Source organism: Phragmites australis, chromosome 10 (genome assembly GCF_958298935.1).
Source record: "Phragmites australis chromosome 10, lpPhrAust1.1, whole genome shotgun sequence".
Classification (NCBI taxonomy): Eukaryota; Viridiplantae; Streptophyta; class Magnoliopsida; order Poales; family Poaceae; genus Phragmites; species Phragmites australis.
The window spans coordinates 27,106,611-27,121,533 of NC_084930.1; the positions used below are offsets into that span (position 1 = coordinate 27,106,611).

Here is a 14,923-nt window from a genome sequence, read left to right on the forward strand (position 1 = left end):
TTCTTACCACATTGATCCTCAGATGAGACGCGCTAAAAAAGAGAGAAATTCTAAAAATTGTCAAAAAAAAAAAAGCAAAACATCCGACCAGCGTTCATCATCGATAATAATAGCCATTGGATTTAACATATTTCTGAATTACCCAAATTTGCCATTAAAAAAATTAACCTAAAGTACCCAATATATACTTCTAAATTACTCACATTTATTATTTTATAAAAAACTAACGAAAAGAATGCAAATACTGGCTTCTAAATCACGCACTTCTACCATTATAACAAAAATATCATAAAGTGCCGTTGCCTTGCAAACTCCATATTTCACTTAAATATTAATTTATATCTCTGTCAATATATGTTATAAGTCCGAAAACAAACTAAAAAATAAAGAAAATATTATACCATAGATGTTCACACACACATATTAACAAATATTGTGAATGTGAAAAAAAGCAAGATTTCTTTGTGCGCAAGACTCTGATATAATAGAGGAATATAGAAATGAAATATAGTCACACATCAATCACCTTTAAATCCTAAATAATAGGTATTTAATGAAATCCTACTACCCATTCTAAAAATATTTTTAACCCTTACAAGTGCACCGGTCAATGAACCAGTACATCAAATGACAAGTAAATCGGAGTCAGATGAATCGACACCAAACAGTGCTAGTAAAAAAGAACCGTCCACGCCAACTCTCTTGGCTGGTGGCGAATCGCAATTAACCTAATCACGCTTAAGATAAATCTAAAAAGAGAACATTATTACTATACCATTCTCTCCTATCTTATTAAAATATCAGACACATCAGTTATATTTTGGTCAAATGCAAATCGAGAGCAATTTCCCATCCACAAAGCTCCCGTCCCCACCCGAGTTTTTTTAAACCCGCCACTTCACAACGAGACAACAGCAACTGCTAGAGCAACACGCACTCGCACACACAGAGGCCGCAGCCACGCGGAAGGGAGAGGAGGAGCGGCGGCCGGAGCTAGCTAGGGTTTCCCCCGATCCGGCGGCCGGGGAGAGGGCGGACCCCGTGCTCGGCGCGGCGCGGGAGGTGTGTGCCGGTGTCCACGAGGCGGTCGCGCGGCGGAATCCCGGGCGCTAGGGGAGGGGGGCGGGGGGCTCAGATCTGGGATGGCCGACGGCGGCGAGGAGGGGAATGTGGCGGCGCCTCGGGGCCCCGCGCGGCGGAGGGGGCCCGTGCGGGCCAGCCTGGACGCCGACGAGTTCATCGCGCTGTTGCACGGGTCGGATCCCGTCAGGGTCGAGCTCACCCGCCTTGAGAACGAGCTGCGGGGTGGGTTTGACGATCTATCTGTTCGTGCTGTGCTTTTCTGGGGGGAGCTTTTTAGGGTTTTCATGTTGGAGGAAGGGCTTATTTTTTGTGCGGTTTTCTGTTGGTTTCAGACAAGGTGAGGGAGCTCGGGGAGGCGCAGACGGAGATTCGCGCGCTGCGGCTGTCGGAGAGGGCGCGGGAGAAGGCCGTGGAGGAGGTAATCGGCATGCCCTCTATATTCTATCGCGACTATGATATGGATTCTGTTAGTTTTTTAGGGGATGCCCATGCCCTTTGGATTGCATCTCGAAGTAATATTGATTGTTGGGAATAGCCAAATTTGGTGGATGTAGAGAGAGCTTGCTATTCTAGTCAGATGCTGAGTGGAGGATTTGTCAGCCACCTTTTGGTGTCATTGTATTTTTGTCCATTTCCCATTCGTATGACCTAGGTTTGGGCAACTATATTTGTAGCCCAAAAATTGGATGAGTTTATGCGTTTAGCAACAACTAATTATTGTTCTCAGTGCAATAGCGTTGACTCTTGAGCTAAACTTATGTGACTGACTGTAGGGTAGAAAGGTATCGTGTCAATCTCAGGGCATTCATACATTAATTTTTTCCTCCATCTTTTTTTTTTCTTGTTTTCTTCATAAAACTTGTTCCGTGAAGAGCTCATGGCTGTCCAAGCTGCCCAAAATAAATTTGCTACACAAAGTGAATGAACTAAATTGTTCCCAAACATGTCGTGTTTGGCAATGTTAACTATGTTTTCTTCATTTTCCACATTCTGGAGCTAATTTGTTGCTTGTGGCATTCTCTTTTCTTCCTGTGACATTGGTGCCCATTTGGGACCTTAATCTTCCGAATTTTAGTCATTACACCCTTGAGGCCTTGAGTAATGCAGTAATACATTATATGTTTCAGATTCGATAAGGATTTAACATTTACTTAAATTATTTTTGTTAGCGAGATCAATCTGCTCTTGATGTCAATCTTTCAACCTGTTGTCATGGCCCGTGGTATAGAGACCCAGTGCCTGTATTTTTTTTTCTAAGACTCCCTATATTCCTTGTCAGTTGTCACAACACATAACAGTTTGCTTCTAAGATATATTTTTAGATTCTGCTACATCATCAAATTTCCAAGATATTCTTTGATTCCCCAATATATTGCTTGGAGCTTGGTTTTCCATGGTTTATTTTCTATTGATTTAATTACCCTAATTATAGCACCGGTCTAAGGACCCCATCACAATATTACAAATCCAATGTTTAAAATCTGAATGCTTAAGTGTTAATTTGTCGAACTGAACCTGTGGTTAAACCAAATTAATTATTTCTTCAAACTCCAAGTCTCTCATTGTCTCCGACTATTTGCATTGCCATTGATTAGGTCACTAGATGCTTGTTGGTTGTATTGCAATTTTCATATTTTGTTATTCATCACTCATAATTTTGTTGCCCCTGTTGTATATTGATCAATTGAGGTAATGGATCTTCATAAATTGAGTCCTTGAGTGTGGGGGAACCGTCCAAACAATGTTCTAGTTAATCATCAAGAGAATCATTATTCACAATCATAACCTCGATGATTAACCAGAATTCCATGCTGGTAGTCCCGGCACGTGTTTACTTCCAGGATCGGAACACATGCCTTTACAACATATAGCATCACAACACAACTTAAGGAAAAGTAAGTAATTAAATTACATTACAAATTCTTAAGGATTTACCATGTTATTACAATTTCTAGCAAAAGAGAGCTAGGAGGAGACTAAAATCTTCTTAACTCTTAACCTGCAAAAGAAACTACGCAGCGGAAGACTAAAACTATACAACAAAAGCATGATGGAGCCACATGCCCTTAGGTTCCATCACAAAAGCATGCCAACAGAGTAGGATGCACTACTCATGCCCGTCACCACCCTCGGTAGGCGTGAAGTAGCCAAAGACTAACTCCTCACCTGCAGAACCTGTAGAGCAGTTGAGTACGAAGGTACTCGCAAGACTTAATCTATAATGGGCAACTTATAATTAGTCTGACTCCAAGGATCATGCATTTGGATGTTAGCAAGAAAATGACCATATGGTTAAGTAAAATTTACATACAAAAGCAACTTGACACATACATGTGTGAGCACCTAAACTTAACTAATAACAATACCACTATACCCTGCAAAGACCAACTGTACATAATTGTAACTGGAACCATAACGAACATAAATGTAACACAAATCATCTCCACCATAACCAACCACAATCTACAACGTAACTCTAAGATGGTGCGCATGGACAAAAGGCATGCTCATGATCGAGAGTGTGGCATTTCAAAATGTTTTTACACCCTGCAGTGAGATACTCCTTTACCCACACGACATGAGGATCATTCGGCTTGTGTCACCCATTAAAGTGTACACAAAGGAGTATTTGTGACAACCTTTCCTAATAAGCCCCAACAATACCACTATACCCTGCACATAATTGTAACTGGAACCATAACGAACATAAATGTAACACGAACCATCTTCACTATAACCAACCACAATCTACAATGAAACTCTAAGATGGTGCGTATGGATAGAAGGCATACTCATGACCGAGAGCGCGACATTTCGAAATGTTTTTACACACTGCAGTGAGATACTCCTTTACCCACACGACACGAGAACCATTCGGCTTGTATCACCCGCTAAAGTGCACATAAGGGAGTACTCGTGACAACCTTTTCCAATAAGTCCCAACCATTTGATACATGCATAGCTCGCGCGGAGGTATCTAGAACTACTTCCGGAGCAAACTAGATATCTCTTCCAAGCCCGCTTGTTCACACCGTCAATGTTCAGGCCTAAATGATCACAACTACAAAGGTATTCGGCTCGCCTTACCATTAGATCGGCATGTGGTGAGTACGATAAGTGCTTAAGACAACAGCGGCCAACGATAGTTGCTTAACCGATGCAAAGCGGTCTACGGTATCCGGGCTCCTTCCCCGAACTACCTTGGAATTTCCTCCAGGGCAGATGATACCCCTAACACCGCTCACATCTCGTCTCATGCTCACCACTCATCAGCTCATCATCAATATCATTGTGTAAGTAATTATTAAACCTATGCTCGCGAACGATGAAACATTTCACCGCTCGACTTCTACCGTAAACTGATGCAATACTAAGCAACTCGTATCATATTTTATATTAGATATTAACATGATTATGCTTAGGCTATAAGGATATGGATCAACAACAATTGAAGGAAAAGATCATGCATCTATATAGGTTCTACCCACCGTATTCCGACATCGACTCAAACTCATGCATACATACATAAGGCATATTTATCAATTTATACCATACAAGATCCAAAGTATTGAGATAAGTATGTTTAGATGCTTGCTTTGCTGCTCTGGAGTTTGTCTTATGCTACCCGCGCAACACTCGCAAAATTCGGGGAGATGAGCGTCGTCTTCAAACACCACCGGGTCACGCGCCGGTTCTCCGCTCACTAGAGAACACATGCAATGATGAGTATGATTGAAGTGCAACAATGCATGCCACAATATGTATAAAAACATGTTAGATGTGCAAGACACACGAATTAATGTCACACTAAGCGATCTAAACGAAGTCAGAAAAATATCAGAAGGCTGGAGTATTCGGGTTGACTCGGAGTATCCAGGTTCCGGAGCTTCCGGGCCAACCTCCGGGAGAGGGTTCTCTGTTAGCCATTTTCGATTTAACTCGGAACCTTTAGGTTGTGTCGGACACTCCGGGTGAGGCTCCGGACGAGGGTGCTCGGTTAAATCCGCCGGTTTAACCCGGAACCTCCGGGTTTACCCGGATTATCTGGGTGGGGCAGACTTATACATTCTCAAAAATTTCCCTCCGGCGATTCAACTCACATGACAGATCTATACTATATAAACATGTATATGTCCTATCCAAAGGATCCTAGACCCAACTTGCACTCTAAACCCTAGCGATTTTTTAATACAATTCGATGGGCTTTCTCCTGTTGAACCCGGAGTATTCGAGTTTACTCGGAGTATCCGGGCTGTCCAGAACAACCGTTTTCGAGGGGATTTTGGGGTCGATTTGATTTGCGAGCCTCTCCAAGCCTAAGGGAAACATGCTAGGGGTAGTTCAAGTAGTCTGGAACTCACCTATCAACCTAGCAACACGACTTCATAGCTCAAATTCACCCAAAACTACATTTTGCTCCAAAAACTCAAGAACATCTAAAGAACTCAAGAACAACTCGATTTCTCCATGAAAACGAAAACGAATTGGATAGATGACTAGCTCATGAGCTTGTGATCGTGTGGATACCACATGCATACCTTAAATCCTTCTCTTGAGGTCGGATTTTAGGGAGAGTGAGAGAATGCTTGAGAGAGAGTGAGAGGGGGAGCTCCTCCCTTGTTTTGGCTAGCTGGAGAGGGAGGGGGAGGCGTGGGGGAGTGAGGGAGAGAGAGAGGGAGCAGGTGGCTGCCACCCCTCTAGGTGATTAGGGTGGTGGGCGCACATGTTAAAGAAAAGGTCTGTTTTAACTGCGAATTTCATTATTTTCTCTCCCAAATTCATTTATCTCATCCAATTGACTTTAGACGAATTGCATTAGCGTTTTGAAATAAAATTACACAAAATTAAACATAATGCTTGAGAAGCGTGATTATGCTTAATTGCGTAATTAAGGATTTGGGACGTGACATTAATCTGCAACTGAAACGATAAAGTTAACTTTAACTCCAGAATTTGGTTACTTTTCTTGGTCCAACGATAAAAGTTGAGAATTTTTACGATCTTGCAATCAGAAGTAATTTCTCCTTGGCATGCAATATCCTGCTTTCATGCCAAAGAAAGATAATTATATATCTTTTCAGGTGTGCTATTCATAGTTGTAAAATTGGTTTCATGATCATAATTCACAAGGTCTGTTTTGTGAGAATCACCAATTTATGATTGAATATGGTTTAGTATAATGATATTTTCAAGTATAATTTAGTTGCTGAGAACTTGCAATGATGGTCTAGAGCAGTAGTCAAGTTTACTTGCTTATTATTATGACATATGTGAATTCGGGCTCTGCACTTTGGTTATGGAAAGAATAGCACATTCAAGAAAAGAAATGACAGAAATGGCAGATGAAGTATTCCAGCTCATATGTGTACTCAATTCCTTCACTGTTTCATGAAAGAAATACAATGCTGAATTACTGGTTATATTCTTTTTATATTGATAACAGAAATAGTTGTGAAAATTACTTCCTTTTGTTGATAATATGATTGTATTTTGATGGCAGCTTACAGATGAATTGGAGAAGATGGACGAGAAACTGAAGTTGACAGAATACTTCCTAGAAAGCAAAGTATTTAATCAACAGTTTGTGCTTCCTTTTTACTAGCGTCCGCTCTTGATTGCGCTTAATAAAGTGCAAAACTTGCAGAACCTAGAAGTTAAAAAGATAAATGATGAGAAAAAAGCCGCGATGGCTGCCCAGTTTGCAGCAGAAGCAACTTTGCGAAGAGTACATGCAGCCCAAAAGGATGATGACATGCCACCAATTGAAGCCATTCTTGCACCACTTGAAGCTGAGCTAAAGCTTTCTCGGCAGGAGGTGATACTTTAAGTCGTTTGCACCCACTTCTTCTGTATTTGCTTTCATGCAGTTGACTTTCATACGTTTCCGATCCAGTTGAGCACTATTCCACCCCTCTAGTTACCCTAGGCTATTTTATTGCCCTTTTCCATTCGTTGTGTATTTTCTGTGAATAAAGAAGATGACAAGTTAACCTTGGTGTTTGCAGATCGCAAAGCTCCAGGATGACAACAGAGCTTTAGATCGTCTAACAAAACAAAAGGAGGCTGCACTGCTAGAAGCAGAGAGAACTGTGCAAATCGCAATGGCAAAAGCTGCTATGGTTGATGATTTGCAAAACAAGAACCAAGAGTTGATCAAGCAAATCGAGATCTGCCATGTAAATGGGTGCATGCAGTTTTATTCCCTGCCATGAAAAGAAAATAACTTGGCCAGTCCAATCGAACTAGTTTAGTCCTTAATTGTTTGCTTTTTTGCATTTCAGGAAGAAAATAAGATATTGGACAAGTTGCATCACCAAAAGGTTGCAGAAGTTGAAAAGTTTAGCCAAACTGTGAGAGAGTTGGAAGAGGCTGTTCTTAAAGGTGGTGCGGCTGCTAATGCTGTTAGAGATTACCAGCGCAAAGTTCAAGAAATGAATGTAACAATCTATCCTTAAATTGGTTGCTTCTTTGCGATCAAATTCTTATCAACTCTTCACCTCTTCCACAAGAAGACTTGACTCGTGCTTATTTATGTTTATGATTTCATTAGGATGAAAGGAAAACACTTGACCGTGAACTTGCTCGTGCAAAAGTTACAGCAAATAGGGTTGCTGTTGTGGTTGCCAATGAGTGGAAAGATTCTAATGACAAAGTGATGCCAGTTAAACAGTGGCTTGAAGAGCGTAGGTTCTTGCAGGTGAGATGATTAAACTATGCCTTTTCTTTTTCTATGTACATTGTTCACATGCAAGTATATGCTTGTAAATGTGCTGCCTATTGGACATGGTTCTTTTTTCACGTATCATATGATATGTGGCAAATATCGGTAACTTCTTGTTTCTACAGGGGGAAATGCAACAACTTCGTGATAAGCTTGTTGTTGCAGAACGTACAGCACGATCTGAAGCTCAACTAAAGGTACATAACTTTTCTGTTACAATTCTGAAGCTCAACTAAAGTTACATAACTTTAAAGTTACAATTGAGAAGGCCGGTTGTGTTCTGCTGAATTGCTGATTGCTTACTTACTAGCTTTCTAGTCTGACATACAGATGAAACCTGTTACAGCCTTTGTATTAGAATGTAACCTAAACTTTGTTAAACGAGTTATTTCAGATAAGCTAAACTTCTGGATTCTTCATGAACTCAGGAAAAATATCAGTTACGCCTGAAAGTATTAGAAGATGGATTGAGAGGGCCACCAAGTGGCTCTAGTCGTCCCCCTACCGAGGGAAAGAGCTTCAGCAATGGTCCTTCCCGCCGGTTATCGCTTGGTGGAGCTGATAATATGTCTAAATTGTCTCCAAATGGTCTATTATCAAGGAGATCTCCATCTTTTCATTCAAGATCATCTCTTTCGTCAAGCAGCAGCTTGGTCCTAAAGCATGCCAAAGGAACTTCAAAGTCATTTGATGGCGGAACTAGGTCACTAGACAGGGGGAAGGTCCATGGAAATGGAGTTCCTTTACTCAACAGATCTACAGATGCTGTTAGAGACAAGGAGACTAACGATAGTTGGAAAGGCAATGCAGATGAGAGAACTAATGAAAGTGCAAACATCAATGCAGATGAGAAAAGTATTGAAACTGCAAATAACAAATCAGCTGAGATGGTCTCTGGTTTCCTGTATGATATGTTGCAAAAAGAGGTAATTTCTTTGAGAAAGTCATGTCATGAAAAAGATCAGAGTCTAAAAGATAGAGATGATGCTGTCAAGGTACGCAAACCATTTCTTTTCTTATTTGTGCACTTTACTGGACATTATGTTATGTATTAGCTATAGTGAAGTTTGCTTATCTCCTGTTGTCGTGCAGATGTTAGAAAAGAAAGTAGAGACCTTAACCAGGGCAATGGGAGTGGAGGCTAAAAAGATGAGACGAGAGGTTTCTGCCATGGAGAAAGAAGTTGCAGCTATGCGTTCCGATAAGGAACAAGAAATCAGAGCCAAGCGGCTTGGTAATTCAAAAGCCCCTGGAAGTTCTCAGCTTCTTCCTGGAAGGTAAATTTTCAGGAATTCAGAAGTTTTTTTTTTTTGAACTTTGATCTTTTCATTATTGAAATAGTCGACGTTTGGAATACTGGTTGATCAACAGTAGCTAATAGGTAGCCTAATATCTTGGAACAAGTTGACCAGTGAATATGCCAAATATCATTTCTCCACCACCCATGGATGTTACTAGTTTTATTTTGACACACTTGCACTTTTATGTTGAGATATTCTCTTAATGGTTAGTTCTCCATTCTTATGCGGTTGTGCCATTACACAACAAATGTTACACATGACATCCTCTAGGTCATGTCCTATTAATTGTGATAAACAGAAGTACCGTGTACAACCATATATTAGGTTGTAAGAATACTTCTTCCTTTTTCAATACGGTACAATTTTTTGGAAGCATAGATCTTTCTTAGAGACTGCTGCAAGCTGGCACAAAATGGACTATTTTTCCAAGGGCGCAATCTCTTTATTGTACTTCCTGGAATTACTTCATAATATTTCTGAATCACATTTTATTCTGTTCATTGCCTGCAGAAACGCACCACGAAGTGGGTTGACACGCAACTTCCAATGACGGCGGCCCAAACACTAGGCATCATTCTTGGATAGACCCATTCCAGTCCACCCTGCATTTGTTCCATTCAGTTCCTATTAATTTTGTGGCTAAAATTATAGCACAGATGAGATGACCCTGCGATACCTAGATTGGGGTAAGAGTAGGCTCTCAGATCTGACGCCTGCGGGAGTGGCCCTGTGGCGTGCCCTCTAGTCAAGGCAGTGCACCTGATGATGCTTGTATAGGCTGGGCAATCTCCGCAACGTCTCCCATCAGTAATTTAGCCAGAGTGCTTCTTTCTGCATGACCCCCGTTGCCCAGGTTGTGAATATTGTATCCTCTCACATGATCGTTGGCGCTGCTCAATTTGCGCTGTGTTTGGGGTGGAATCTTTTCCATGGCTTGTCTGAGTTCACTGGTAATGCTCGTGGCCGATCTGCATAGGTTGTCTCGTGTGGAGCCAGAGCCATCCTCTTGGATGTCAAAGTTTCGGCCACGTTTGGTACTGGGATGGCTGCTCAGAAGTAGAAGCCACTTTCAAACAGTTTTGGAAATAGTAACTATTTTCATAGATTCTACAATATAGCGCAACACAGTAACTCCGAGCCGGTCCTTAGTCAGCAGGATACACTTTCGGCTTGTTTGGATATGTAAAACTTGTATCAATACCTTTGAATCTAATATCGAGACAAGCTTTTAAGATTGTGGTCTAGTGCACCACTGTCCGAATGTCCGTTGGAACGAGAATCATGTGACCGGTAGGAACATGCTCAACTGCTTTTGCCTTAGAACAAATTGAGCCTTCAACTGAAATGTGAAAGCAATTAAGGGGAAATAACCACCTTCAATTTGCAATTGGAGCTTTCCAAATTGCGAATAAAAAAAGGTCCCCCCCCCCCCCCCCCCCCCCGCCTCCTTATTATCGCTATTGTGCAAACTGCAAAGTCTTTCAAAATTCCGTATTAGGTCTAGTGAATTGTTGCAGTAAGCCATTTTCTGAAAGATTGCACTGGTTAGGTCTTTCAAAATCGTGTCAGAATTACTGCACAAGTCTTGAACAATACGTTACATTAGATTTTCCAAACCTTTTATCTACACGCCAAAATTTAAAATTGGTGTCATGTGAAAGGAAAAATTATTTGTTCGCCCCACGCACCACCGTATCTACACCTCTCTCTCTCATAGAGAAGTTTCAGTAAAACTTGGCGTCAGTTCAAAGCATGATTTGTTACAAGTTTCCAAACTGCCAAGACTGCGCCTTTATTTGTTGATCCAGTCCCTATTCCTGCATTCTAGTTCATCAATTTAGCCAATGCCACACAGAGGCTATTTGGTCAGTACACCGTACCATCAGATGGTATAATCCGTTCAAACTTCAAAGCATGCTTTACTTGAATGTTTCCAAACTGTCGACACCGTTATTGGTTGCATACTCAACCAGGCTCCTAGGAGCTGCATCATGTCCCCAATTACTGAAGGAACATGCTAATCTTTAGTGTGAGGTGTATCATATAGTTTATTTGCAATGAAATGACAACTTTGTATTTTCTTAAACAGAAATATGTATGTTTATGACAAGAAAATCGAAATTCGACATTGTAGCTCATGACGAATTGATTTCTTCCCGTCATTTGAGCTTCTTAATGGCACAGCCTTTGTTAACATTAATATGGCACTTTTCTTGATGGAGGTAACACTATTCAAGAATGTCCTCTAACCATTTCAATTTTCCATAGACTTCAACAACAACGACTTTGCCCTTCCGCTATATGAATAGTAACATCCGGAGATGTCAGTGTTATACAGTCTGCTAGTTACTCTTAGTTTTTAGCTTATATTCCATAGTAACATCTTGAATTCTTTTGTTTTCGTGTACTGAAATTGTTTGCTATTTTCATGGTTAATTGCTTTGAAAAAAAAGATGATGTTCTTTTTTATCCAGGTAGCTTCATGCTGTCCTTTTTTTAAAATGAGATTAACTCGGCTTTTATTGAAAGCCAATTTAGAGTCTTACAACCACATATGCCGACGCCCAGCAAGTACAGAAGAAAGGAAAAGAGGTGATGCTGGGGAAACCAGCAAACAACTAAAGCATAACAAGTTACATCGGATAAAGTAACAAGCAGCTCACCCATGAGCTTAGAACAACGCAAAATACCAGGTTCTAACAAAAACATGCAAGAAAGGCAGAGAGAGAGAGAAGATAAGTAGCATCAACTTCTTAACAGGCGTGCATCAGCGGCAGTGATCAGGGTGAGGTGAGAGGTGCTAAAGCTCTCAGATGTTGGATTGGATATGTGGATTCGGATGGAAGCTATTGCACCAATCCCCGAGTTGTTTTAGCGTTGAGTCACATTTCTCCTTGTCACCCTCCTTGAGCAAGATTTTTCACCTCTGCAAACAAGAACGACTGTTGAGTAGGGTATCAATTGGCTTGTTGGGGAAGGTCTTCTCAATCGTCATCTCGTTACGCATGCGCCAGATCGCCCAACCAAGTCCTGCAAAAAAGAACAGACCCAGATTTGCGGAAAGGTTAAGCTTCTGAGTTAACCAGCCAATAGTGAAATCATCAAGGATCCTTAGCTGTTCAATCCAACCAAAGCATTCTCTAATTGCACTTCATGTGAAATTAGCGAGAACACATTGGAAGAAGATATGATTCACATTTTCTTTTGCACCACAAAGGCAGCAGGACTCCCTGCCCTTCCACCCTTGTTTTTTTTTTTAAAATTGGTTGCCGTTTGGAGCCTGTCATTAAATAATTGCCAGAGGAAGATCTTAATCTTGGGGGGCGGGGGGGGGGGGTTGCACTTCCAGATTTTTCCATTGATTCTACTTCTTATCCCACCGTTCAGCATAAAACGGTATAGAGATTTAGTGGTGAAATTCCTAGATTTGTCTAAAGCTCAGTGGATTGCATCATCTGTATTATCTAACTTTATGGAGCTCATTAGGGACTTTAGATCTTCATAACTTTGTAGCTCTGCAGGAGTCAAGTTCTTCTGAAATGGATACTGAAAGTACCCTCCTCAAAGCACTCAGCTACCTTGACCTTTTCAACTGAGGCCATCTTGTACAGATCATGGAATTGAATCTTAAGGGGGGTGTCATGAATCCATGTATCTGTCCAAAACCTTATCCTTTTCCCATTGTGAACAGTGTAAATGGTCCCCCACTGAAGAAGATGTTTGACTTTGTGCAAGCTTTGCCAGAATTGAGAGGATCCTTTCCTCTTAGAGCCAAAAAAAATCCCTATCACTCATGTACTTTGCATTCAGGAGTCTACACCAGAGGGCATCCCCTCGGAATTTTCCAAATCCATTTCACCATTAAGCATTGATTCATGACCTGTGTATTAATGACACCCAGACCCCCTTGGTTTGTTGGCCTGCAAATCACCTCCCATTTGATCATATGATATTTGAATTTGTCCTGGGCACCTCTCCAGAAGAACCTGGACCTAACAGTGTCCATCCTAACATGAGTTCCAGCATATAGGAGATAAAATCACATGGTATACATGGGGAGACTGCTCAAGCAGGTGTTGGTCAAAACTAGCCTCCCCCCTGACGACATGTTTTTCCCTTTACAAGGGTCCAGTCTTTTCCATAGTTTTTGAACTAGGGGCTCAAAAGCAGCCAAGGCTACACGCTGGTCGTCAATTGGTATTGCCAGATATTTGAGGGGTAGGACCCCTAATCTGCAATTGAGCATATTGGCGCACTTCTCTTTTGTTGCTTGATCGACCCCCAAAAACAAACGTCTCGCTTTTGTGGAAATTTATTTTAAGCCCTGACATCCATTCAAAACAATACAGGATCACCTTCAGGTTTAGGATGCTGTCTTCAGAACAATTAGTCATAATCACAGTATCGCCAGCATATTGCACATGAGTAATCCCCCTGGAATAAGATGTCCCATCAGACCTGAGATGAGACCCCTGTCCCTAGCCTTATTCATTATCGACCCTAGGACTTCTGCCACAAGGTTGAAAAGAATTGGAGAGAGGGGATCTTCTTGTCTAAGGCCTTGGTAGGTTTTGAAGTATGGCCCCCTTTGGCCATTAACATTAATGCAAACTTTTCCTTTTTTGACAATTTGCATAACCCACTTAGTCCATCTATCCGGGAACCCCTTCCACGACATGACCTCCTTGAGGAAATCCCACCTAACTTTATCGTAGGCTTTTTCAAAGTCGATTTTGAGGAGAAGACCCTATTTTTTAGAATGTCTAAGTTCATGAATAGTCTCGTGAACAATTACAACCCCTTCCAAAATATTTCTTCCTTTGATAAAAACTGATTGGCATTCATCAATAACTCTGTCTGCCACATGGCTTAGCCTATCTGACATCATTTTCGTAAAAGCTTTGTAATCCACATTAAGGAGGCGAATGGGTTCGTATTGCCTAATATTGGTGGCCTCCTTTGTTTTGGGGATTAGAGTGATAACTCCATAATTAAGTCTCTTAATATCCAGTCTGCCTTCATTGAAATCTTCCAGCATGACATACATGTCGTCCTTGATAACATGCCAAAAATTTTGAAAGAAAGAGACACTAAAACCATTAGGCCCAGAAACAGAGTCAGCATCCATGGACTGGATTGCCCTTTCCAGATCCTCTCTCCTAAAGGGGAGTTCCATGGACTCCCTGTCCTGGGGGGAGAGCTGCTCCTCCTGGTTCCAAAAATCTCTATTGTGCATACCTTTATCTGGTTGGGACCCAAATAACTGCTTATAGAAGTCAACTATATGTTGCATAATGTCAGTTTGGCCCCTCACCACCCCTGAGTCAGAATCCAGCTGCATGATCTGATTTTTCCTCTTTCTTTCATTGGCACACAGGTGGAAGAACTTGGTATTGGAGTCATCATGAAGAATACAGTCTAGGCCCCCTCTTCTCTGCCAGTAAATCTCCTCCATGAGATAGAATTTTTCTAACTCTTGTTCTATTTGGTATCTGCTTTTCCAGTCCTCATCAGCCAGACCCTCACTATCTGCTTTAGCATCTAAAACTTCCAGTTTCAGGATGAGCTGTTTCTTATGAGATTTATTTGAACCATTTATTTGCCTACTCCATCCAGCAAGAAACTGTCTGCTTTTAACCGGACAGCCATGCCAGCAATCCAGTGAATAGATTGAGTTAGGCATTTTTCCTTTAAAGGAAGCTCATTTTCCTTCAAAGAGACCCTTAATCTCATATTGAAGCAGTCATTGCTTCTCAAAGAAAAAGTATTTTATTCCCCTCACATTGGTTTCCCCTTAGTCCAGGATTATGGGAGTATG

The 14,923-nt window shown here is 41.3% G+C and overlaps 1 protein-coding gene across 1 annotated transcript; it reads left to right on the forward strand.

The window, feature by feature from the left end:
• Positions 1-906: 906 nt before the first annotated feature.
• On the forward strand, positions 907-10,033 carry LOC133930518 (microtubule-associated protein 70-3). The gene is made up of 11 exons (XM_062377180.1): positions 907-1,305; positions 1,416-1,501; positions 6,584-6,649; positions 6,728-6,898; positions 7,089-7,259; positions 7,365-7,520; positions 7,634-7,780; positions 7,930-8,001; positions 8,233-8,799; positions 8,897-9,081; positions 9,616-10,033. The coding sequence occupies exons 1-11, from the start codon at positions 1,143-1,145 to the stop codon at positions 9,653-9,655; spliced, it is 1,824 nt and encodes a 607-aa protein (XP_062233164.1). The 5' UTR covers positions 907-1,142; the 3' UTR covers positions 9,656-10,033.
• The last annotated feature ends 4,890 nt before the right edge of the window (positions 10,034-14,923 follow it).